This window comes from Oikopleura dioica, chromosome PAR (genome assembly GCF_907165135.1).
Source record: "Oikopleura dioica chromosome PAR, OKI2018_I68_1.0, whole genome shotgun sequence".
In the NCBI taxonomy this organism is placed as follows: Eukaryota; Metazoa; Chordata; class Appendicularia; order Copelata; family Oikopleuridae; genus Oikopleura; species Oikopleura dioica.
This window is the reverse complement of record NC_137293.1, coordinates 9,382,378-9,406,166: the sequence shown is the minus strand read 5'-3', so window position 1 is coordinate 9,406,166 and position 23,789 is coordinate 9,382,378. Positions and strand designations below refer to the sequence as shown.

Genomic DNA, 23,789 nt, shown 5'->3' with positions numbered 1-23,789 from the left:
TGAAATTTTGGCTTTATAATCATTTAAAAAACGCCATTCGGTTTTCCGAAGAATTTTACCATTACAGAGGTAGATTTTTTTCGATCAATTAATAGATTAAAGCCTTCTCTACAATCCCTATGGAAAAAATCTTCGATATCTATTCAATTTTTCATTCTAGCGCCATGTTAGTGCAGGCACCTGAGGATAAAAATGCGCGTGGACGCGCTGCGCGGAGTGCTATCCTCCAGGCCAAAAAGAGAGCGCTGTTGGCGAGCGTGTGAGTCAAGCGATTCATCGCGCTCTGATTGGCCGCGTGGATCTCAAGCGTTCGTCTATAAACAAAAGAGATTTAAAAGAAGAGAGAACTATAATCATAATTTAGGCAATTTCTTGATATTTTTTCCATAGGGATCATAGAGTTGTCCCTATTTAATATTATTATCGGATTAATTTTACCTCAGAGCTTCCAGTTTTCTTGGAAAACCGAATGGCGATTTTTGAATGATTCTAGAGTAAAAATTTACGGACGAAAAGTATTTTTTGATATCATTTTTGAATTTTTTAGGAGAAAACAAGTATATTTGTCTTTTATATTTTTGAAATCGACCAAGGGAAGTCCGTTTTCCAGAGAGGCCAAAAGAGAGGTTATAGCCTTAATCGAGACTAATTATCCTCCCATCGCAAATTGGGCCCAAATTGCTCAATCAGAGGGAACAGGTTAAATAAAGTATTTTTATGAACTTTTCCTTGGCCACGCCGCATTTGTATCCAAAGCTCACTGAATTTTATACAATAAATTTTAAAGGGAGTTCTAAAAAGTGTTTACCAATTCCGAGCTGGAACCAGACGACGTCTCCATTAATCTGCTTAGCTGAGACTAAAGGGCCGCCGGAATCCGCAACACAGGAATCTAAAAAATGCTCCCTTTCAATCCGCCACCGCACAAAGCCTCTCACTTAGCCTCAGACTGAGGTGGCCCTTTTTATAAAAAAATATATTGTGGAAAATAGTTTTCTATTGACTATTGTGCAATAATATGACGATGAAGAATGAAGAAAACTAGGTTCTAATAAGCTCGTTAAAAAGCAATCAATTGAATTGTTTTTGCTCTAGAACTCTCACGAATGCCTTGACGTAGAAAAAGAATGCGCCCGGGCGAGTACTTTCGACAGAAGAATTTTCCTCCGCGTCAACGAAAATGGCAGATGCGGGAGCACCTTCCTTTGCCGCCTGACTCCAGCCCAGCGCAGAGCTGATCATCCAGCATTGTGTGATCCTCGCCATACCAGTCCTGAAACGCAAGGGATTTCGATTTTTTATCATTCCTTTAGGTAGATTTATTCGAAAGCGACATAATTTCAGAAAGCCATCATGAAATTCCCCTTCCTGGCATGTGTCCTGCGCGATATATTCGACTTCTACCGAATTGAGTACTTGAGAGCTTTGGAACTCCTCCCCATTGTCAGTGTCTCGATTCTGAAGTTGGCGTGTTTTGGAGTTGGATCCGATTACTTCCAAACAGTACGGGCCGCGATTTAGAAACTAAATATTATCATCTCTGCGGTTGATCTCTCAATGTTCCTCGTCTCGAAAACACACCTTGCCTGAGTGTCTCCAAAACCAGAAACATGGACGCGACTTTTCAGAAGTTTTGATTAATGCTGAAGTCTTCAAAGCCAAATGTCTACGAAAAACAGACATCAATGACAATAATGGACTTTCAGAACTCTTTCCTTCCACCAGTTATTTCTGAAGTAAAAGCAGATCCGATACAGATTGGCATGATCTTGTCTGTCCACTGGACATCTTGAGTCATTCTCATCAGAGCGATGTCGTTTTGGTACGTATCCTCATTCCACTGAGGATGTTTGTAGACAATCGCATTTATTGCTCTCCAGTGTCCACCTTTTTACGATTGAAAATTAAAAACCATTTTAATTACAGGCAAAATTTTTCAACAGTAGCTTGGCCCAAGACGCAAGAATTGGTACTTGCGCAACTTTCCACGCTAGGCTGGTATTTGATTCCGAAAAAAGCCTTCCAGTCGGCTGGATCATCGGAAGCTTTGCGGCAGTGTGCCGCGGTCAGGAGCCATCTGGTGGTAATTAATGAGGCGCCACACTGGTGTCCCGTCGCCGCACTATGCATCGACACTTGCCAGGGGTAGTCTTCGATTTCCGCAGGATCGCCGCCGAAAATTCGCCCGTCTTGACTTACCCACAGTCGATCTTGACCTGAACTCTTCTTCCTCGTTTCTGTGATGTTCAGGGATTTCTCCAAGCGCCCTCCATTTGATAAATGCTGCGAGTCGGATGTCTCTCCCGGTTTTCTGTACCAATAAGAAACGACTGGATCGGCGTGCTTTGGAATCGAACATTCCCGGAGCTGGATAGCTTTTCTCGGCTCATATTGTCGAAAAAACAATTGTTATTTTATTCTGTGAACCTTTCCTAAACGAGGTGGAATTTCAAGCGGATTCGTTACATTTCCATTTTCGGGTCTTATTAATTATCGTTAAATTTATAAATTATCTAATTGCTTACATAAGGAAGTTCTTTATCGTATTCACCTGCGTGCCAATAATTGAGAAACCAACGATAAGAGCGATCTAAATGAAACAGATTTCGATTTAAACAACATGGGATGCCATGTCAAACTGACCAGGATAAGGAAATTATTGATGCCAAACACGATTGCTGCTCTTGGCTGCGCGTTAATCGCAACGATTGAGCCATTTACCCCGCCTCCTCCGCCACCGGTTGTTTTTTCTTTGGGCTTGGTTCCGTCTACGTATTCGTATTCTGGCGCCTCTAAATCTGGACTTGTCCCGCCTGAAGGCCGAGGCTGACGAATAGTGCTAAACGATGATCTTACTGTTCTTCTATCTGTAGGAATGATATATAAACAAGACGGTAAGATCAATTCCTAAGAGACTCGACTCGTTTTGGGGTTTTAGGTAAGCTTTGTCTTTGCCATCTTTGATCACTTTCTTGAGAAACAGATGCTGAAAACGATCTTCGACTAGACTGGCTCCGATCAAGAGAATTGTGAGAAACGGATCGGTGGGTCATCCTTCCATCTGGAGATCTACTCCAATCGTCGTTTGGCAAAACCGCGTATTTTAGAAGTCGATCTGCCAGATCGCGCTTGCTTTCTTTCTTTTTCTCTAGTCGCGATTTTCGAGTGCTTGGTTCAGTAGATGACATGATACTGTATCAATGATACAGAGAAGCAATAAATAATCAAAGATGATCATAGCTTAATTCTAGAATATTTCATTACCATGAACTTGATACACTCAATCTTTGAGTATAGATGAAATCAAGGAAGAGTTTTTGCAAGTTTCCTGAATTTGATAATGAAAGCCGTTATTGAAATGTAACAATAAATAAACATCGTTAATCCATTGAAAAACAAACGACATCTGCTTATATTTGCTAACTTGTACGGTGCTGATAAAAACTTTGCTTCACTGGCGTATCTGCTCATTAGAAACACAATTGAATTTCGATTTTTTTAAATCAGCATGAGGTTGTCCAGCAGCCTTCTAGCTGTTGCGGCATACGGATCGTTGAGCCAGATAAAGAAGCATGAAAATAAAATAGAAACAATTGAAGATTACTCGCGAGTGAACGCACTCGGCCTCAAAGTTAACATTGACGAAGATGGAAAAGCTACTGGCGATTTCTACAGGGATTCAGGCAATTATATCGATCCACTCAAAAAGGGTGAGTACACTCTTGTTGAATTCGACTTCCACCATAATCAGCTCCAATCATCTGTCAAGATGGGAGGAATCGACACAGAGATTCACGAAGAATATGGAACCAAGCATCCACTTGAGTTCACTCATTTTCAAATCAACGGTCTTGATGGTACAGTCAGCGATGTCTTCATTAACGGTAAAGCGCTAGAAAAAGAAGCATGGGAACAAAAAGAATCAAAAAGACTGGTCATCAAGGATGGATTCGTCAAACTGAGCATAATCCAACAGTTTGATATCAGCATAGTGGTCGGAGATGTCAACGATCGAGTTGACTGTACTCCAGGCCAAAAAGACATTGGTCCAGATGAATGTGCCGAAAGAGGATGCACTTGGTCAGAATTACCATCAACACCCGATGCTCCTTCGTGTTTTCATAATTCTTCGATAATTAACCACGGATACATATCTTCGAAATTCGGAGCTTTGACTAGCCCCAGCGAGTCCTTTTCACTCAACAGACCTGCTGAGCTCAATTCTATCAGCAAATTCTCGGAACCTGTTACAAATCCCCAAGTCACTATGGTAAAGCTGTCGAAAAACGCTTTCCGAATGAAGATTTCCGCCGAGGGTCGATTCGAAATCCCAGATGAAGCTGAAATTCATCAACTCCCATTTGAGGGCACTACATCTGAATCTGATTATTCTGTTGAATACGGACATGTCAACGACCGATTTTTCTTTAAAATTTCTCGAGATGGACAAGATTTAATCGACTCTTCTCATGGCCCGTTGATCTTTGAAGATCAATATTTGGAGACCAGCTTCGCTCTCGGATCCTCCAATTGCTACGGTCTCGGTGAACATAATCACCGACGATTTAGACACAGTCTTAATTGGTATCGATGGCCGATGTTTACTCGAGATAATGCTTTGACGTTTGGCGAAAAGAACCTCTACGGCGCTCAGCCATTTTTCATGTGCGGCGAGGGCAATTCCTTCTTTGGGGTTTACTTTCACAACTCGAACGCTCAGGAGGCCCAGTTCTCTCCGAAACCGGCGATTACCTGGCGCTCAACTGGAGGCATTTTTGACATTTCGATCGTTGTGGCTGATTCTGCTGAAGAACTCGTTCAAGTTTACACATCTCAAATCGTAGGAAAGCCATTTTTGCCTCCCCAATGGTCTCTAGGATTTCATCTCAGTCGGTGGGGATACAACTCTGTCGATGAAATGAAAAAAGTTGTCAATGAAATGATCGCTGCTAAAATCCCACTTGAGGCCCAATATGCTGACATTGACTACATGGATGGAAAGAAAGACTTCACCATCGATCCGGATAAATTTAGCGGACTAGCTGATTTCGCAAAAGAACTTTTGGAAGATCACAACATGCACTTCATCCTTATTCTTGATCCTGCAATTGCGAATATTAACCCTGATACGAAGAAAGAGTACACTGAGGCCGAGTATCCATCTTACGCAAGAGCCAAAGCGGCTGATGTCTGGATAAGAAATCCTGACGGAACTCCTGCTCAAGCTAGAGTCTGGCCTGGTTTGACTCTTTTCCCTGATTTCACGGATATAAACAAAACTGAGCCGTGGTGGACTGATGAATGCCGAAGATTTCTTGATGATGAAGGTGTCAATTTTGCTGCTCTCTGGATTGACATGAATGAACCAAGCAATTTCAACAATGCCCGAGATGATCCTCCTCAACAATGCCTGGATAAATGGAGCAACCCGCCTTTCATTCCTAACATTCTTGGTGCAGAAAAAGGTCTTTTTGCGGGGACACTTTGTATGGATGGAGTTCAGGCTTGGGGAAAACACTATGATGTGCATTCACTTTACGGCCATTCGATGAATCTGGTGACGGATAAAACTTTAAAAGCATTGTACCCCGATAGACGAAGCTTTATTCTGACCAGATCGCAGTTTGCCGGTACCGGCCGTGTTGCAGGTCACTGGTTCGGCGACAATCAAAGTACGTGGTCCCAGATGAAATGGAGTATCATCAGCATGCTTGAGTACTCGCTCTTTGGTTTTGCTTTTACTGGAGCTGATATTTGCGGATTTTTTCTCCAGACAACTCCACAATTGTGTCAGCGATGGCAGCAGCTTGGAGCCTTTTACCCTTACTCGAGAAATCATAATGCAATTGGATGGGCTGACCAGCATCCGACCGCTTTTGACGATGACATGATCGAATCGACGCGAAATGCACTTCTTATCAGATACTCCCTTATTCCAAGTTTGATAACTATTATGTACGAGTCTAATCAGTTTGGCAGTACAACTGTACGATCGTTGATGGCCGAATTCCCTTTTGACAGGAACGCAGCTGACTGCTCGGACCAATTTCTTTGGGGACGTGGCTTCATGATCGCCCCGGTGCTGGAAGAAAATGCAGTCAGTCGAGCTGTCTACTTCCCCGCTAACGCGTCCTGGTATGATTACCACAGTTACGAAGAAATCGTTGGCTCAGGAAAGACAAAACTTATCCAGGCAGACATGATGACGATTCCTCTCTACGCCCGAGGCGGTACTTTCCTCACTTCTCAGACTCCGGAGGTAACAACTGTTGCTCAACGATTCAATCCAATTACAATCACTTACTTCATGGACAAGGTCAAGCCAACAGAGCTTAGAGAAGGGGCGATCTTCCGCGACAATGGAGTGGGATTACTCAATGAAGAGGGAGACAATTACATGAAATTCAATTTCAACCCTATCAATGGTGAGTTCACTTCATTCTGTACAAAACGCTGCGTTGCGGGTAAAGAAGACGATCTTGACATTGAAAAACTCGTCATTGTTGGCGTTGAACGCCGCTTAACAACTGTTTTGGTCAATGGTCAACCTGTCAGCTCGACTTTTTCCGGAAATACAGTTACCATTGAGTTGAGCGGAATTAAAATCAGTACCGAATGGTCCATTGTCAGTCCTGATCTGATTGTTGGTGTGGAAACAACAGCTACATCTTCAACAACAACCTCCACCATTGCGAGCACAACAACAGATTCTGATGATGAAAACAGTGCTAGATCTAACGGAATTTTCACCTCTGTTTTGCTCATCTTTTTAGCACATTTTCTTGCATAAAAGAAAGAAGAAGAATTCAAATAAGTACTAAACTTTTTATAAATAAATATTCCCTGCGAAAATATTTTCATTCTGTGTATTACAAAGTTGTTTATCGTGTTTTGTCAAAAGTACTTATTAACAATACTTACCCACAAAGACCAAAGAGAAGCCGTAACTTTCAAAGTGGTTGCGCCGCGAGCGAAAGCCTGAAATAATGTCAGCTGGTCATCAGTTTCCCTTCGCGGAATAGGCGCTTTGACCTGATTGTTCACCTGGGTTGACCTGATTGCCACCAGTTGACTCTGGCGCCCTTTTCTGCCCATCTATATAAGCAATCTCCTGTCTGTGAGAATTATCACAAAAACAAAACAAAAGCCAAAAAGATTAAAAATGTCTCAACACTCTATCGAATCCGGATACACTTCCGAAGAAGAAATTTTCACTTTCAACAAATCTGAAATCATCGCTGCCGATGCTAAACGATTTTCGAAAAGCTTCACCATCGAGGAAGAAATCATCAAATCCGCCAATGGCATCGTCTACTCTGGTTTCGATATTTCAACTGGCGAAGCTGTCATCATCAAGCAAATTCCAAAGACCTGCGTCTCCGAATACATCGCCATGGACGGTCGTCAAGTTCCTTCCGAAATCTACTTCCAGTTCAAAGCCGCCGAAGCTTCCGCAGCCGTCGTCCAGCCAATCGACTTCTTCGAGCGAAAATCGTCTTTCGTCCTCGTCATGGAAAAAGTCGATAACGTCACTGACCTCTTCGATTTCGTCCGCGAACACGGCGCTCTTTCCGAAGAAGCTGCTCTCTTCATCTTCAAACAAGTTGTCGAAGCCGTCGACGAAATGAAAGCCGTTGGCATCTCCCACCGTGATATCAAGGACGAGAACATCCTCATCGATCCTGAAACTCTTCAAATCTTCATCATCGATTTCGGCTGCGCTTCTATGACAAGCGAATCCTCCACTCCTCGAGGAACTCCCGACTACTGGGCACCAGAAATCTTCACTACTGGTGTTTCTTCAACCGAATCAGCTGACTCCTGGGCGCTAGGAGCTCTTCTCTACGTTTTGCTCACCGGAACATGGAAATTTGAGAACAACCGAGTCATCCGAAACTTCATTGCTGAAAAACATCTTCGAAAAGAAATGCGATCGATTTTCGACCAAATCTTCCACCCTACTCCTGCTAAACGACTTTCTCTTTCTGACATGCTTGCCATGTTCTAATTTTATTGCTTTTTCCCAACTGTTCATATTTTTTCCAAAAAGTTCAATACAAACATTATTCAAAAATTCAATTCTTTCATATTTCTTTGATCAGAATATTTTTGTTCATTTCCTGTTTTAAGAACAACGCCCTTCTATTCATCTAACACGATAAGACTATGGATCTGGATTCAGTACTTTTCTGTAGCATTTATTCTTACTCGAGAAATCTTGTTATGTCAACGAAAATAAGAGATAATTTGACAGAACAAAGCTCGTTTTACGAGGATAATTGGGAAGATTTCGAAGCTAACCAGTAAAAGTAATCGAAAGCAGCTTTTGTTATCGCTTGAATGACCCTGGAAACGAGGTTATGAGCCCTGATAACAGATCAAGACGCAATCTTCGCTTTACAGTTCATATAAAACTCGGTCAAGCCTAAAAAGAGCTTGGAGGCACTCCAGTTTGTAGTGCTTTGACTCATCCACTCTTGGGCGACCGCAAATTCTAGCTTTCAATGAATAAGACCCTCGATGACCCCCAGTTTGCGCAACAGCGCTTTTCATAAAGCCCGATTTTGTTACGATTTTCTCATAAAAAATTGATCGGACAAAAATGAAACTTTTCGCTTTTTCCGGAATATTAGCTTTTACAGAGGCGAAGCAGATTTGGTCCTGGGGGAAGAAATGCGTCGAAGCGCCGGTTATTGCTGACTTTGATATTGAAAGGTAAACGTAGAAAAGTATGAAGAGGTATTAAAGATCTTGTGAAGATACAAGGGACAGTGGAATGAAGTAGCCCGCTACCCAAACAACTTCCAAGACGAAGAGGGTCAGTGCAACCGAGCTACGTACACGGATCGAGATGAAATCTCAGTGAAAGTGAACAACACCCAAATCATTGAACGAGATGGAGTTCGAGAAGCAAACGGAGCTTTTGGCCAAGCCATCCAAGAGATTGTAATTCTTCCATCCTCGCATATAATTTTAACGGTTATTTTAGGAGGACAAGCCGAACTGGTTAACAGTAACGTTTAACTTGGAGTCTGGATTTGCAAACTGGATCTCGCGATTGTTCACTTCCAAGGGCAATTATAAAATGATGGGCACTGATTATGATAACTACGCTGTTGGTAAGAGATTTTGAGCATTAACAAAGTCATCCTTCAATAAATTTTTCAGTGCTCAGTTGCCAACGATACTGGTTTATTACCGTTGAACAAGCTTGGTTTCTCGCTCGCGATCCTAACTTCCCACAGACAGATCAATTCAGAGAATTGATGGTAAGATAACTTACAGGAGAAAATGAACTTACGCAAAATTAGGACGATGCTGTTGAAAACTGGGGAGTACAAGAAGATCTTCTTGTTTACTCAGATCATTCCGACTGCTCTTGGGACATCAACACTCAGTTCGACTGGGGAGATGTTTGAATAAATTCTTTTACTGCAAACTTGAACATTTCAAAATAAAGCAAAACGCAAGCCACCCTTGTATCCCTTCATAAGTTGAGTGGTCACAGAAAGTCTTCAACATCAATTATAACGACCCTCGATGGAGAGAGGCGATTTTCTGGCAGTTAGATTTTCTGGCAGTTAGACTTTCTGGCAAAGGCGATTTTCTGGCACTGCCAGAAAATCTAACTGCCAGAAAATCGCCTTTGCCAGAAAGTCTAACTGCCAGAAAGTCTAACTGCCAGAAAATCGCCTCTTTTGATTTTGAATCTACAGTTAATGATCCTGGAAGGTAAAAAAACGGAGAGGGTTTTCGACAGTACCACCAATTTTTTCTTACACGTTTTTTTTTTAAATTCATTGACAAAAGCAACTTTTGACCCAATTATTTAAGATTATTGGCTGTAGCAAACATAAATCAGCTTCTTCCGGGAATTTTTGTGTTAATCACCAGGTGTTATTTGCATCTGATTTCGAGTACTTGGTCACAGTGGGCACCCACTGAGATAATGGCGCACGCTAATGCTTTTTGAAACTGAACTTGTTATAAAACTCTCCAGAAAATTCTTCCTCAGGTGGTGAAATCGCCTTTATAGGATGGATATTATTTGAAATTCTGCAAGAAACTCTTTTTAATAAAATCATTTTATATATTCGAAAAACTGGTGATTATCACACAAATTTCATTTCGGAGCAGTTTCAGCAGGAGTTTGCACCTTTCGACGGGAGCGTTTGATCTAAAAGCCGACTATTCAGGGCGCTGAAAAAGACTACGAATTAGGAATTGAAATTTCTGCGCTAAAAATAGAATGAGGGTAGTTCGTTCTAGCTGTTTTCGGAGTGACAAACGGGTTCACAGGCAGCTGAAAAGTTAGGTTTTGATTTTTTTTGAGAAAATGGAGAATGATAAGGAAGAAAAATCGTATAGAAAAAATATTGAAAATGACACCGATTCCACCACCTTCTCAGGAAGAATTTTCAGGAGAGTTATATAAAAAGTTCATTTTCAAAAAGCATGAGCGTGCGCCATTATCTCAGCGGTTGCCCACTGTGACCAAGTACTCAAAATCAGATGCAAATAACACCGGGTGATTAACCTGTTAACACCGTGGAAATGAGTAGCCAATCGTATGCCCGGATCCATGATTTCACTCAATCACAGACAGGCAAAAGCGTAGGCAAAATCGTCACCCTGTTAACGGCTTAACACGAAAATTCCCGGAAGAAAGCTGATTTATGTTTGCTACAGCCAATAATCTTGAATAAGTGGGTCAAAAGTGGCTTTTGTCAATGAATTTTCATAAAACATGTAAGAAAAAATTGGTGGTACTGTCGAAAACCCTCTCCGTTTTTTAACCTTCCAGGATCACCAACTGTAGATTAAAAATCAAAAGAGGCGATTTTCTGGAAATTAGATTTTCTGGCATATTAGATTTTCTGGCAGTGCCAGAAAATCGCCTTTGCCAGAAAGTCTAACTGCCAGAAAGTCTAACTGCCAGAAAATCGCCTCTCTCCCCTCGATGACCCCCATCAAAACGCAAACGCGGAACAACGCTCTTCATAAAGCCCGATTTCTTTACGATTTTTTCCATAAAACTCGTGACTGAGCAAAAATGAAACTTTTCGCATTTTTCGGAATTTTCGCTTTTACAGAAGCAAAACAGATCTGGTACTGGGGGAAGAAATGCGTCGAAGCGCCGGTTATTGCAGACTTTGATATTGAACGGTGAGTTTCGAAAAGTTTGCAGATATAAATTGTATCGAAAAGATATAAAGGGCAATGGAATGAAGTCGCCCGCTACCCAAACTACTTCCAAGACGATGATGCTCAGTGCGTTAGAGCTCTCTACTCAGATCGAGATGACTTCTCTGTGAAAGTCAACAACACTCAAATCTACGAGCGCGATGGAGTCAGAGACCTCACCGGAGGTGTCGGACAAGCTGTCCAAGAAATTGTTAATTGCCCACTGTTTTCTTAAATTTCTAGCGTTAATTTTAGGATGACAAGCCAAACTGGTTGACAGTTACGTTCAATTTGGAGTCTGCCTTTGCCAGTTGGATCTCGAAATTGTTCACCTCCAAGGGCAACTATAAAATGATGGACACTGATTATGATAACTACGCTGTTGGTAGGAGTTGTCGGTCGTAAAAGTCCTCTTAAATTATTGATTTAGTTATGGGTTGCGAACGATATTGGTTTATTACAGTCGAACAGGCTTGGGTGCTTGCTCGTGATCCAAACTTCTTGCAGACTGATCAATACAGAGAGCTAATGGTATTCTAAGTTTGAGGAAAAAAACTAATCTGAAATAGGACAATGCTATTGAGAACTGGGGCATGCAAGAGGATCTGCTTGTTTACTCTGAACATTCTGACTGCTCCTGGGACATCTTCACTCAGTTCGACCCAGATTCTCCTTGAAACCTTTGAACTGCAAACTTGACATCCCCCGAATAAAGCAAGAAACAAGTAAACTCAAGTATATTTTCATTAATTGAGTAATTTCAAAGAATGTGTTGAATTTTAATTATTATATATTTGGGCAGTGCTTAAAATGTGCAGAAAATGGAATGTGGAGAAAGGCGGTTACATATGAGTGGCAGAATCCTAAGTTGACCTCTTCATTTTCTCAGGGACCTATTGAATTTTTTTTAATTATTTAGTTATTACTTTTTGTTTTACCTTCGCTGCGCCTTCGCGGGTGGTTTAGTAAGGGTCTTTTGCTTCTTTGGAGGAGCTCTTACTTTCTTTGGCGACTGAGAATCGGTGCTTTGAGAGGCAATGCGTGAAGAAGAGCGTCTTGAAGAAACTGAGCCAGAGTCTGATTCCTGGCTTGACTGGGAAGACGCTGGCTTGCGTTTTCGTCGATTGTTAGTCACATTGCTATCATCGATCTTTTTTTCTTCCAGTCGAGTTCGTCTTCCTCGCTTCGGACTTTCTTCATCTTGCGATGACTGGGAGGTGTCTAAGTTTATCGTCTTCTTTCGTTGACTAAAAATAACTCTTAGTTAGAGTCTCAAACAAGAAATCGCTACAAAAGCTCTCTTTGTACCTTTTTCCGCCCAAGTTCTCTTTATTTTCCTTCTTATCTGGAACCTTTCTGGCGGCCTTTTTGGGAGTTTTTTCCGCTTCCGATTCCGTCTCGGTTTCTTGAGAACTTGGGAGCTTTCTTCTTCCTCCCATAGTCTTTCTCTTAGATTTCGCCTTGATAACCAGCTCTGGCTTCGAAGTCGTTCTTCGTGGTCTTCGAGTAGGAGGTGACATCATTCCATCCTCGTTTGCAGAATCAACCTCCATACTATCCTGTTCACGAGTTTTTACAAAAGTATGAAAGCTACAAAGGAGGAAGCATAAATTATGACAAATTTATGACAATGACAATTCAAATAAGCTATAATTAAATCTGAAACTCTCCCTGTGACGTATCTGCCGATGCTTCTTCCTCCGCTTCTTCCTTCTTCTTAGCATTTCTTTTTGATCGCACAGGCTCCTTAGCTTTGGGCGTAGCTTTCTTTACCGGAGATCTGCTTCGGCTTCGGTCAGAGTTTCGCGACGAGTTTCTGGAAACAGTAGAGATGTCGGACTCTTCAGAAACAGTGGAGGCGTTCTGACTCTTTTCAGCATTTTGACTCTTGTTCTTCTCGTCTTCTTCTGTTCCATCGATGATCCTTCGACGGACAGAACGGCCAGATCGAGTTTTGGTTTCTTTGGGAATGATTTGTTCTTCTTCTCGATTCTCTTCCTCCTCTCTGTTTTCATCGCTGAAACAAAAGCGATTAGAACCCCATATTTCTTTTTAGTTAAAAAATTACCTATCATGATCATCCAGCTTCATCTTTTCAATATCCTTCGGCTGCTTTCTCTTGCCCGCGCTCGTGCCCTGAGTTGCGTAGACCAAATACTCGGGCATATACTGTGATTGATCGTTGTTGATGACTCTGCCTTCTTTGGTCTTTGCGATGCTGAAGAGTTTCTTGGAAAACAGCCTCAACATTTCGTTCGGAAGAAAATGATCAATGCTCATCTTTGATTCTGCCGATTGACGGCGAATTTCTTGCATGATGATCTCACAAACGGTGTAAGTTTTCTCAGTGACTTTGATCGTCGTACAACCGATGGTTAAAAGATGGCGGCGACAGACTTGCGCGATCCCGTAAAGAATTCCGTACGAGCGAGAAAATTGAGACCAAAGCTAGAATTCGACAAGTTTAATTTTCTGAATTTGAATGCTAACAAATCTACCTTTTTTCGATCGCTTTCAGTTTTACGCAGACCATACGACGGCGGAGAAGTGAACGCAGAAATGAAAATACGCAGACGGTCCTGGATGTCTTCCAGCTTTCCTTGACCTTCTGGACTTTTCAGCTCTAAATTGATTTCGAACAAAAGGCTTATAGTTGAACAATTACCTTGCAGAGTAAATGACATCTGTAAGAGATCGATGACGTAAACAAGAACTGTTTCAGGCTCATTCGTGATGTCATTCGTAATTTGCTCTCTGTAAAGCTTTACGACTTGCTGAATTTTCGCTAGAAGAAGACAGTTAATCTCTTTCCCTGAAAAAAAAAATGAGCAAACATACCAACCCACGCAGAATCGTTATCAAACTCCAATATGATCAGGATAGAAATCCACATGAGCGGAACACTCTTGTTTCCAATGTACTTGAGGGCTTTTGCTTTCATTTTAGCCAGCTCGAATGAAATTTGGCGAATATCGTTTCCACTCAAGCTGGATCGAGCGGCCTTGTAAGTTGATAGCCGGAATAGGGCGACTGTAGCGGCTGTTTTCGCCTCACCCTTGTTTCGATGAAGCTGCTGGGAGATGAATTGGATCAGGCGGTCACAATTAGTAGTTCTCTCTGAATTTTTGGATTAAGGTTACTGTAAGAAATTTTAAATAAGGCTTTACCTTGCAAAATGAATCGCAAATGTCTCTCGCAGCATTTGATGAAGGCTGCGGCATTTTCCGGAGGCATTTGTAAGTTTTTACCGACCACAAAGTCTATTTTGTTTTATCAATTTAATAACTGAAATCAAGGAAGAGTACCTTCAAATATATGCAAAAACTGGCCACGACTTGCGCTCGTAGTATCCGCCATCACGCAGCCAAGAATCAGGGCCGCTTTATTGAACTCATTGTCATAGTCTCCAGAATTTAAGCACTAAAATTGGTTTAAGAATCGAGATCAATGGTCTGACAAACCGATTTGATCTTTCGAATAGCGTTTCCAGATAGTCTTTGAAGAATTTTCTGAGTCGATTTTACACAGATATCGCCTTCGTTGCCGATTGAAATCATTGCCGCAATAGCTAACTATAGAATAATGTGTGATAACTACAGTAATTGAGAGAGGGTACGTACCTTGGACAATTTGTAATCATCGCCTTGTATCAAATCTTCCAGAACGCTGCAGAATCGATTGAGAATCGAAAGATCCAGTTCCGCGTTTTCATCCTCTTCAGCTTGTTTTCGACCCTCGTAGACCTGGTTCAACAAACTTCCGATATTCTTGAGCAGCAAGAGCATCTCTTTGACTGTATCGCCCTTTTCGAGGATGCCCACAACGACCTCAAAGACTTCGAGATTCGCAAAAGAGTATTCGTGAGTGGTTGAAAAGTAATAAATCAAATTCAGTATGCGCTCTTTTTTCGCTTCTTCGGTTGAGTTTGAGTGCAGTTTGAAAAGCTTGATCACAGTTTTTGGCTCCATGATGCAGTCGGTCGATCGTTTGCAAAGCTCGGAAAGCGCAGTCAAATTGATAGTTGAATCTGCTGATCGAACCGAGTCGATAAATTTCTTCTGTGATTTTACTCGTTGCTTGACGCTCATTTCAAGGTACGTCATTTTTCTGCCGATGTCGAGGAGATTATCATTCTGGAGCATTACTTTCATCAGCGACTCGTTCATACTATCCTTAGCTTTGACACAAGTAGCGTTCAGAGATGACTTGATCGATTCTTCAATCGGCCCTTCTTCGACAGACTGGTCCATTATCATTTCCAAAGAGCGCTCAAACGGCTTTCGCATCGAGTACAACTCCAGAAGCATCCGTCGGATGATTTTTTCGATCTGCGGGTCATCGTCCAGCCAGATGTTCGTCATATTGACGGCTCGCTCTTCTGCGTCCACGGAATCGCCTCCAACGATGACGGTTTGAAAAGCCATCATAATTTCAATTCGCCCAGATTCTTCTGAATCCGTCAGCTCCCCTTTCGAACCTTTTGACATCGCAAAAGACCAGTAAACCTTCAGTAACTGGCGGAGCAACTCTTTCATCAGTGGTAAATGTGATTGAGAACGATGTGTTTTGTAGACATGGGCGATGCTTCTGATTCCAGCAAGTCGGACTTTCAGTGACACTCGATCTGTACTCACTGTACTCAGTATTTTTACCGATTCTTCTGTTATAAAGTCGACGGAAGAGCTCATGATCGCTTGCAGTCGTTCAGCGACGGTTTCGCGGACATTATCCTTTACATCGTTGTAGAAGTTGAGCACAAGTTTGAGAATTTTTTCGTCCGGCCCATTTTTGAGCAGAACATCGGAGCACTTTTTGACAACCATTTCGCGAACTTTCGGGTCATCGACTGGGTGGGACAGGGCTTTGATTATCAAGTTTTTGATTTCGGAAGGCAGCTTTTCTGAAGAATAGAGCTCGCAGACACACGAAAGGGCCTTTGATCGTTCTGCGACTTTAGTTGTGTTTGAATGGACAAGTTCGAGGACATGTTTGACGGTTTCTTTGGAAATCAGATTGTGGTCGATTTTGAAGAGAGTGAGGAGCACTTCGTGCCATTTGTTGGCGACTTTGATCGGGATCTGAACAGATCAATTTAGATTTTAAAAGACCGGAAAAGGTAAGTATTAAAATCAGATGATTTTGAACCAAGAAAGTTACGATATTATAAATAAAGTCACGTATATTTTTACAAGATACGATTGACACTTGACGATTGATTGATTTAAAAAACAGAATTCATATTTATTGTGTTCTTAAAAATGATCAATAATATTGATTCAATATGAATATAATCACAAAGTCTGTTAGTCACATAATCACTCTCTAAGACTCGATCGAATCACCTGAAACAGCATATTTTTCAGTTCCTGATTTTGAAATTTTAGTGAAACCAGTAATCCTAAAAAATGGAAGCTTACCTTGTCGAATTGAACGAAGACAGTGTTGAAGAAGAGAGCTAGAATGTCGGCAAAGTGCTCTCCGCTTTCGGAAAACGCGTCTTTAACGACTTGAGCCGCGTTTTTGTTGTAATTCGGGACGCCGGTGATCAGGTACGAGAGCATCACATCGATGACATTAAAGTCTTCGTGCTCGCTGACGATGATAAGCTCTCGGAGAATGTTGGAGAGCACTTTTCGCTTGCCCGGGTCTTTCATCTTGCATTCGATGATGTTCTTAATCGCCTTGTCGATGAATTCGTTTTCGCCAATGTCCTCTCCCTCGAGTTTGAAAACGCAGTTGAACAGTTGAATCGTGTTGATGTACTCGATCGCGTAGCCGATTTTCTTGTTCGCTTCTTCGTCATTTGCGTGGGGGAAGAGATCGACAAGGAAGTTCAGCGAATCTAGGACACGTTCTTCGTCGACTGTGGCTGTGTCTGTGAGGCAAAAGGGAGGAAAGTTCGGGACGTAAATTCGGAAGGCGTGGACCATCGCTCCGGCGGTAGCGGCGCGCACGACCAGATCGTCGCTCTCCATGAAGCAGGATTTTCCAATGCAATGGATCGCCACGGCCAGGGCATCGCGACGAGTTGTGTCGTCTTGGTCGATCGATCTAAGGTAGTGGACAAGTTTGACAATCGACTTTGTCAATAGCGCTTTGTCATCATCCTCGGTCAAGTTGCAGAGTTTTCGGGCGATCGCCTGGTACGAGGCGAGATCTTTCTCCAACTGTTCCCCCATTTTCGTCAAAAGCTCATCGATTTACCTCTTATTTTTCTCAAAATAAGGCTCTTGAATTTCTAAAGAAACAATGTCATGGTCAGGAGGTCAAAAAATTGCAGTCAATCTCTGTGCAGACATCCGCCCACGCATTCCTCTGTCTACAAGTCTGTCTGCTTTGAAAAATGCATGGGTGGAAGAAATGGCTCAATCTCCCCAACTCAGCAAGGGAGCATTCTGAGCCACCTGAGCTGAGCCGTGTTGGCTCAAAGTTCGGCTCGTCAAGCTGACTCACGGATTTGAAGAGCTCACACGAAAAGCCGCCTTTGAGCTCTTCAAGACCCTGACTCAGGTTTAAAATACAGATTCCCGACCTTAGGTTCAAACACTTTGGAACTCAATAGACGATACATTTCATCGTTGTTGTTGTTTTTTGGAACTATAGCAGGAACTAATGGCCAGATTATAAAACAGTTGAACTTTTTTGGTAAAAGTTGGTAAGTTGGGTATTTAAGTTAAATAATAAGCTGATAAAAAGCTAATTACTGTAACAAAGTTACAGCTAGTAGCTACAGTAATTCTTTCAAAAATCGAAAAGCCGATTTCAAAAGAAATGAAGATAAAGTATTGTTGAAAGTTTTCAAGGAAAAGATAATAAATTGAAAAGCAAATTAACGAATATGAATAAAGTTTCCCCTCTTGGAACTAAAAACAGGTGGAACAGTATTAACAAACAGGAAAAGGCAATGGCGGAATGTGGTCAAGAAACGGGCTACTAAAGAAAGAGATGAATTTTTTAAAATATTCGCCTAGGCTCAGTATTTTTTGATGTTTTTCGCGAGAGCTTCATTATTGTGCTTTCTTTTTGTGTTTTCTTTGTATGCATTTTTGCGTTTAATTTCCTATTGGAGCCGGTCCAGGGATAAGCTGAAGATGTTGGCCTGGAAGAGATATGTTTGCTGAGTGTTCTTACAGAAGGTGCTTACCGTTGAAATTGTGGCTATTGGCTGGCTGGGGAACGAGTACCACGGCAGGGGCAGTCTGCTGGGCATGTTGAGGAGTTTGGGTGATATAAGGAATTCCTATGAAGGGCGAGGGCGCGTGTTGGATATAACCAGCTTGCGTCGAACTTGGACTTGCCAGGTACATCACGTGTTGAACTGCCGGTGCGCTTGGCTGTAAAAATTCGTGAATTTTTTCGTTCAAAAATTAAAAGAGCGGCACACTTACAGTATGCGGTTGAACCGGTTGTTGATTTGGGCTTTGATTTTGATCGGCGACTTCGGGCTCTAGCCGCCCGTTTCGATTGACCATGATGGGCAATTCGGGAACATGGACGTATTTGGGCTTGTTTTCCTGAAACAGTTTCAGTCAGATACAGTTAGATAAAGGTTTTCTCTTTTTGCATATCAGTATGGGATGCAATGATTGGTTATTCAAGCGTTTCAACTAAAAAGGATTGAATTTGTTTTGTTTCGCCGCGGGCAATTTTAATTAGGTGGGAAATTAGGTGAAAATTTCAATTTCCTGTTTTTAATCTTTTGATAGAAAGGATGAAAAAGGACGAATGAGAATTCCTATTTGTAACCTAATCAAGAGTCTTTCAAAATCTTTCAAATATTTTCAATAGTAAAAAAACGTAAAAAATTTCGCAGCCGGAAGAGATTTACTCCGATCAGTCTGGCTCTCACCTCATCAGTCTCACGATGACATGGCACGTAGTAAATAACTTTATCATTCTGGCGCTGTTCGACGTTGCGCTGGACATGCGTTGTGGAGGGGTAGAATGGGATCGTCGAGACGGGCAACACGCCGCTCTCGCCAGTGTGGTAGCTCACTTCTTGCCCGTTCGGCGTGACGAAGTGCAGCCCCGGTCCAGCCGCTACTTGATTTAACACTGAAAACCCCAATGAACAAAAAGAGAGGAAAAACCAGAAAACCTTGTGGATCTTGAGGATGGACAGCAATATTCAGCTGCTCGGGGCGTTTGTTCTGCGGCAAGCGCACCTTTTGCGGCGAGTACTTGCCACTTTCGTTCCCCTCGAAGGTCTGATTCGCCGGATTTCGCTCATCCAGGGAGGAACGAAGAGTTTCCCGTGGTCGGTTGCTTGGATGTTTGAACTTTGGACGAGGAAGTTTTGTTCCATCTTCTGATTTTCGGTACTTTTCGTTCGGCTGGGAAGAATCGCCGCGGTCTTTGAAGTGATGCTTTGTTCCACTAAGACAAAATATATCAATCAGATTATCCTAATGTGCGAAAGCCGCATGCAGCTCTAAAACTTAATAGCGGCTTTTCAACTTAAAATTTTTAACGATTTAACCACTTTTTTCTATTAAAAACTTACATGGGCTCGTTTCTCAATGCAGGCGGTTGCATAATAACAACTGGTCTTTTGAAGGGCTCGGAAGGAATGCGTTTCTTCATCTTTGGTAGCTGAACAATCGGCGTGCTACTATGATGCCCTTCGTGGGGATTCGAAGAGGAATTACGCTGCCTCATGATGCTGGAAATGTCACTGTTCGGCGGTCGGTTGTAAGTCGCGATGTTTTTCTCGTCTTCTTCGACGATGGCTAGATTAGGAGACTTGGCGATGTTGTGCTGGAGATTTTCGGAGGTTAATCCTTGTTGATTTCTGCTCGATTCTGCGCTAGCTTCTTGGAGGATTATCGACTCCGAATCGCCGATTCTCTCCGGCGAGCTTCCTGGAGAATATTCTTTCGGAAAGACCTGCGTTTTATTCTGCGGACTTATCGAAACTCTTTCGCCGGTTTCGAAACCCGGGTCGACCGGGCCGTGATAACCGCTCGTCTCCGTCTTCGTGTCTTGTTGAATTTGCTCTACTTCAAAGATCTCCCCCTGGTCGATGCTCAGCAAGTTAGCGTCGCTCATTGCTACAGAAGAAAAGTGAATAAATTCTATTCCGCCACACAAACACAGTCGAAAGTGTTTGGGATAAAAAGCCAATTAAAAATTCCGGAGTATTTTCTGCAAACTAGACACAACGTGCCCCCAGGCTACCAAAGTGTGCCTAAGTCGAAAGATATATGTCGTCTAATACTGCTATTTAACCCTTATTAGAAACTGAAGCAATTTGCGAACAACCGCGATTATTTGTTATATAATTCGATAAGAGCCGGTTGGGACCTTTAGGGAGAAAATTTTCTATTTCTAAAAAGTAGCAAGCGGCTTTTCGACACAATAGAGTGTACTTTTAGAGTCTTCTTTGAATAATTACCTTGTGAAGAGTTTTTGGAAGTCTTAAAATCGGCCGGGAATCGTTGAAAAAGATCAATTCCATTAGACGGGTCAGTTGGTCGATCGCTTAATAAATTAGTTAATTATAAAAATAACTTTTCTAAATATATGTTTACCTGATAACTTGGTTAATCCAGAGTATAAGCTCTCTTTCTTTCTTTTGAACTAGCAAAAGCGTGGATTTGCACCAGACATAACCATTATTGCGTTGCAGCCAGCGATAGTAGCGGGTCGCGCCCTGGGATTTCTGCAGGAATTGGTTGTGCGTTTCGATAAGGGTATCCACGTCATCCGGGTGGATCATGCTATAGATTGACACGTCGATCATGTCTTCTTGCTCCAGTTCGATATATGTCGAAACGCTAACAAAGAGAAAAGTCAGACAGAAAATGGAAAGGTAAGGATGTGAATCCATTAATTTTAGTACAGAGTGGATAATGGGCGTGACCTTATTTTGACAAGATAAAGTAAGGGTGGCGCTTTTTTAATTCCAGGAGAAAAGCCTGCAGGAAGATTCGCAAGGCTCTCCCCTAGATTCTAGGGCGTAGAATGCGCTTTGGTATCTATCAACTTACCTCCTGTCGACTTTGGTGACCACAAATTTGTCATCCGTAAGAACGTAGAAACTATTTGGCGGAAGGGGCATATCCCGGACGTTTGTCAACATAAGTGGGTAAACCGCGCAGACGAGGCCCCGCGCGTTCTCATGCTCCGAATACCGCAAGTAACCGACCACTTGACAGGCCTAAATTCAATTCATAATCTTCCCTTTTTCCATTTGTTCGTTTCACCTTTGTTGGATAGGCGAGTTTTCCCTTGGTCAAACCAGTGTTGCGCTTTTCTTTTTGACTTTTGAAGCGGAGGACGATGTTGACATAGTCCGTCGTGTTTTCTAGAGACAGACTTAAACACCCGACAAAGCGCTAGAGTGGACTCCTACCATCTTTGAGCGCCAAGTTGTGAAGACCCCTCAAAAGCGACTTGAGCTCCTGGTGGTCTTCTGGGTGCGGAATCAGCTCGCTAACAGCCGAGCCGGGATAATCCGTCTAGACGGGTTTTAATTAAGCAGGAAGAAACAGAATAATGCAAGATTACCCAGCTCAGGCCGAGATGATCGTGGACAGTTTCAGAGAGATAGAGGATCTTGCAGTCGGTAGAAATCACCATCAGGAAACCGTCCATCGTCTGAAAATCGTAATATTAGGCGGAATTTATTGAGAAAAAAGCCGCGTGCGGCTCTTCATAACGACAAAATAGCTCCACAAAAAGTCAGCTTAGTTATTTTAAAAAGCCACTTTCATTCAAGCTCTTCATAACCTGACTCAGGCTTTCAGGACAAGTTGCTGAGCCAAGATATATTTTATGGATCAAAAAGCCGCAAGCGGCTTATCTGGGAGATTCGGCAGCAATTCTGCGCCTACCTGAAGAGTAGATTTGCAAAGATGTTGTCGCATTTGCTCGTCATCGTATGGCGGCTCCTTGAAATGAAGATTCCAGTCGGTGAGTCCACTCCCCGCGAATTTGCATAAGCGCAGAAACGCGATCGTTATTCTAATTGCACTTGCTTTGTCCAGATTATTCGCAGCCACTGAAAACGCTTTAGAAGAGAAATGGCAAGAGTTGGAAACCTTCGTCGATGGGGAGAAGTTTCTTGATTTTTTCATATTCGTGGTTTTCATTCGCGCGACGTTCTTTTGCCGCTTGCGCTGATCGTTCTTTGCGAAGTTTTGAAAGGCTGAAATTATTTATTATTCAATTAATAATAATCTAAGGCGAATATAAATCAGATTCGATAAACGAGAGGAAGAGGCGCTGAGAAATAAAAAATCAATGGATCTCGAGCTCCTCTGCTCTCTTTCTTATTGTATGCTTTCAATTAAATTAATACTGTCACAGTATGAAGTGCTGGGAATTGAAATTGCCATTACAAGCGCAGTAAGTATCGGTATCAGAAAAGAAGACTTACAGTTCAGATCGTTGTTTTTTCTGGCACTCAGGAGTTACAATGGGCTTAGACTCTTCCCCTGATTGGCGGACGACGAACGAGTCGATGCCCTCCTCGGACATTTAGATCGGACCGCGCTCTTCGGACCGGCCGGTACGTGACTCGACCGGAAGCTTCTTCTTTTTTTTTTCTTTTCTCTAGATTCGATGATCTAGGAGGCACGCGCCTCTCTCGGGCTTCTGCTCTCTGGGCCGTTTAGGTCCGAATTTCGGGCCGAATCGGACCGGACCGGGGGTCACGTGCGTGTGACCGACCGGTTGCTGCGGCTGGGCGAGTGCTAACCTAACCAAGGTTATGGCAAAGTTGCTTGGCACGTGCCGAGCTGCGCGACTGAGCTGAGACCAAACGAGAGCGGCGCCTCGCACCGGCTCAGCCCACGTCAAAGCACCAAACATCACGTCCAGCGCGCGGCCAATCACGTGCCCCCATTTTCGAGCCAAAAATCGAGTCGAAAATAAAACAACACGGATCATCACAATTACCCACGGAGAAGACGAGCAGCATGACTCACGCTAATCGACAAGAACGAACCAAAAGACCATCAGAAGATCATCGTCCTTTTATGCAAAATTTAAAAATCATAATCTTGTTTTTCGGCATATCTTTTTATATCAAAATAAGTCATCATATTATGGCAATCTAGTTGAAAAAATTGAAGGTTCTCTTGTGCCTCTATACATACTCGAACGATTAATCAATATCGAATTGAGAAAATTCTGAAGAAGTCATACTCCCTGAACAATAGTCTGTATTTTACTGATTATAAACTTATTAGTTTTCGTTCTAAGCTGCCTCTAGCTGATCCTTATCGACGGTCATTTATGGATCGAGCAATCCATTTTCGAATGGTATAATACCAAAATAATACCAAAAGAATTTCTTTTTCCGAAATGTGCTTGAAAAATTTAATCATCAACAAACTTTTCGTTAAAATTCAAGTGCGTTTTAATCAAATAAGATTGGTTGTGTGTCCGGAGCTGGGTATAAGACGTGCGCGTCGAGATTTACGTGTTCTGTTGAGACGTAGACCAGTTCTCCCCAGTCGATCCGTGAATTCTCCCAGCTACTACTCCTGCTACTAACCCTGCCTTCGAAACTCAACAAGGCATAAATGCAATTCAATTGCAAGCAAAAAGCCCTTGTTTTTTCTTAATCATATTTTTGCATAAATCATGCGTAAAAATGT

General features: G+C 42.4%; 6 protein-coding genes across 7 annotated transcripts; 4 read left to right on the top strand and 2 right to left on the bottom strand.

The window, feature by feature from the left end:
- Positions 1-3,500: 3,500 nt before the first annotated feature.
- LOC145701706 (sucrase-isomaltase, intestinal-like) lies at positions 3,501-6,790 on the top strand. The gene has a single exon (XM_081778923.1). The coding sequence runs from the start codon at positions 3,509-3,511 to the stop codon at positions 6,788-6,790; it is 3,282 nt and encodes a 1,093-aa protein (XP_081635049.1). The 5' UTR covers positions 3,501-3,508.
- A 366-nt stretch (positions 6,791-7,156) lies between these two features.
- LOC145703838 (serine/threonine-protein kinase pim-3-like) lies at positions 7,157-8,087 on the top strand. Its single transcript, XM_081781236.1, has one exon. The coding sequence runs from the start codon at positions 7,163-7,165 to the stop codon at positions 8,006-8,008; it is 846 nt and encodes a 281-aa protein (XP_081637362.1). The 5' UTR covers positions 7,157-7,162; the 3' UTR covers positions 8,009-8,087.
- Positions 8,088-8,519: 432 nt separating this feature from the next.
- Positions 8,520-9,474, top strand: LOC145703547 (apolipoprotein D-like). The gene is made up of 5 exons (XM_081780917.1): positions 8,520-8,715; positions 8,760-8,946; positions 8,990-9,119; positions 9,169-9,269; positions 9,312-9,474. The coding sequence occupies exons 1-5, from the start codon at positions 8,603-8,605 to the stop codon at positions 9,417-9,419; spliced, it is 639 nt and encodes a 212-aa protein (XP_081637043.1). The 5' UTR covers positions 8,520-8,602; the 3' UTR covers positions 9,420-9,474.
- Positions 9,475-10,327: 853 nt separating this feature from the next.
- LOC145704376 (apolipoprotein D-like) lies at positions 10,328-11,864 on the top strand. The gene is made up of 3 exons (XM_081781828.1): positions 10,328-11,166; positions 11,209-11,395; positions 11,440-11,864. The coding sequence occupies exons 1-3, from the start codon at positions 11,054-11,056 to the stop codon at positions 11,587-11,589; spliced, it is 450 nt and encodes a 149-aa protein (XP_081637954.1). The 5' UTR covers positions 10,328-11,053; the 3' UTR covers positions 11,590-11,864.
- Positions 11,865-11,956: 92 nt separating this feature from the next.
- Positions 11,957-17,442, bottom strand: LOC145705411 (uncharacterized). Of its 2 annotated transcripts, none has more exons than XM_081782875.1 (13): positions 16,602-17,442; positions 14,805-16,262; positions 14,646-14,756; positions 14,490-14,604; positions 14,352-14,444; positions 14,023-14,301; positions 13,850-13,969; positions 13,683-13,807; positions 13,253-13,632; positions 12,851-13,201; positions 12,493-12,738; positions 12,123-12,431; positions 11,957-12,077 (listed from the first exon to the last, which is right to left on the bottom strand). In XM_081782875.1, exons 1-13 carry the CDS (start codon positions 17,361-17,363, stop codon positions 12,062-12,064), a joined length of 4,365 nt encoding a protein of 1,454 aa, XP_081639001.1. In that variant the 5' UTR covers positions 17,364-17,442; the 3' UTR covers positions 11,957-12,061. The 2 variants fall into 2 exon arrangements, with proteins under 2 accessions (XP_081639001.1, XP_081639002.1); XM_081782876.1 differs by lacking the exon at positions 16,602-17,442 and adding an exon at positions 16,527-16,547.
- Positions 17,443-17,528: 86 nt separating this feature from the next.
- LOC145705412 (uncharacterized) lies at positions 17,529-23,070 on the bottom strand. Its single transcript, XM_081782877.1, has 15 exons — positions 22,565-23,070; positions 22,227-22,333; positions 22,020-22,186; positions 21,694-21,783; positions 21,539-21,644; positions 21,390-21,490; positions 21,174-21,343; positions 20,715-20,960; positions 20,579-20,664; positions 19,688-20,234; positions 19,283-19,560; positions 19,034-19,239; positions 18,573-18,698; positions 18,329-18,518; positions 17,529-18,283 (listed from the first exon to the last, which is right to left on the bottom strand). Exons 1-15 carry the CDS (start codon positions 22,663-22,665, stop codon positions 18,237-18,239), a joined length of 2,568 nt encoding a protein of 855 aa, XP_081639003.1. The 5' UTR covers positions 22,666-23,070; the 3' UTR covers positions 17,529-18,236.
- Positions 23,071-23,789: the final 719 nt, after the last annotated feature.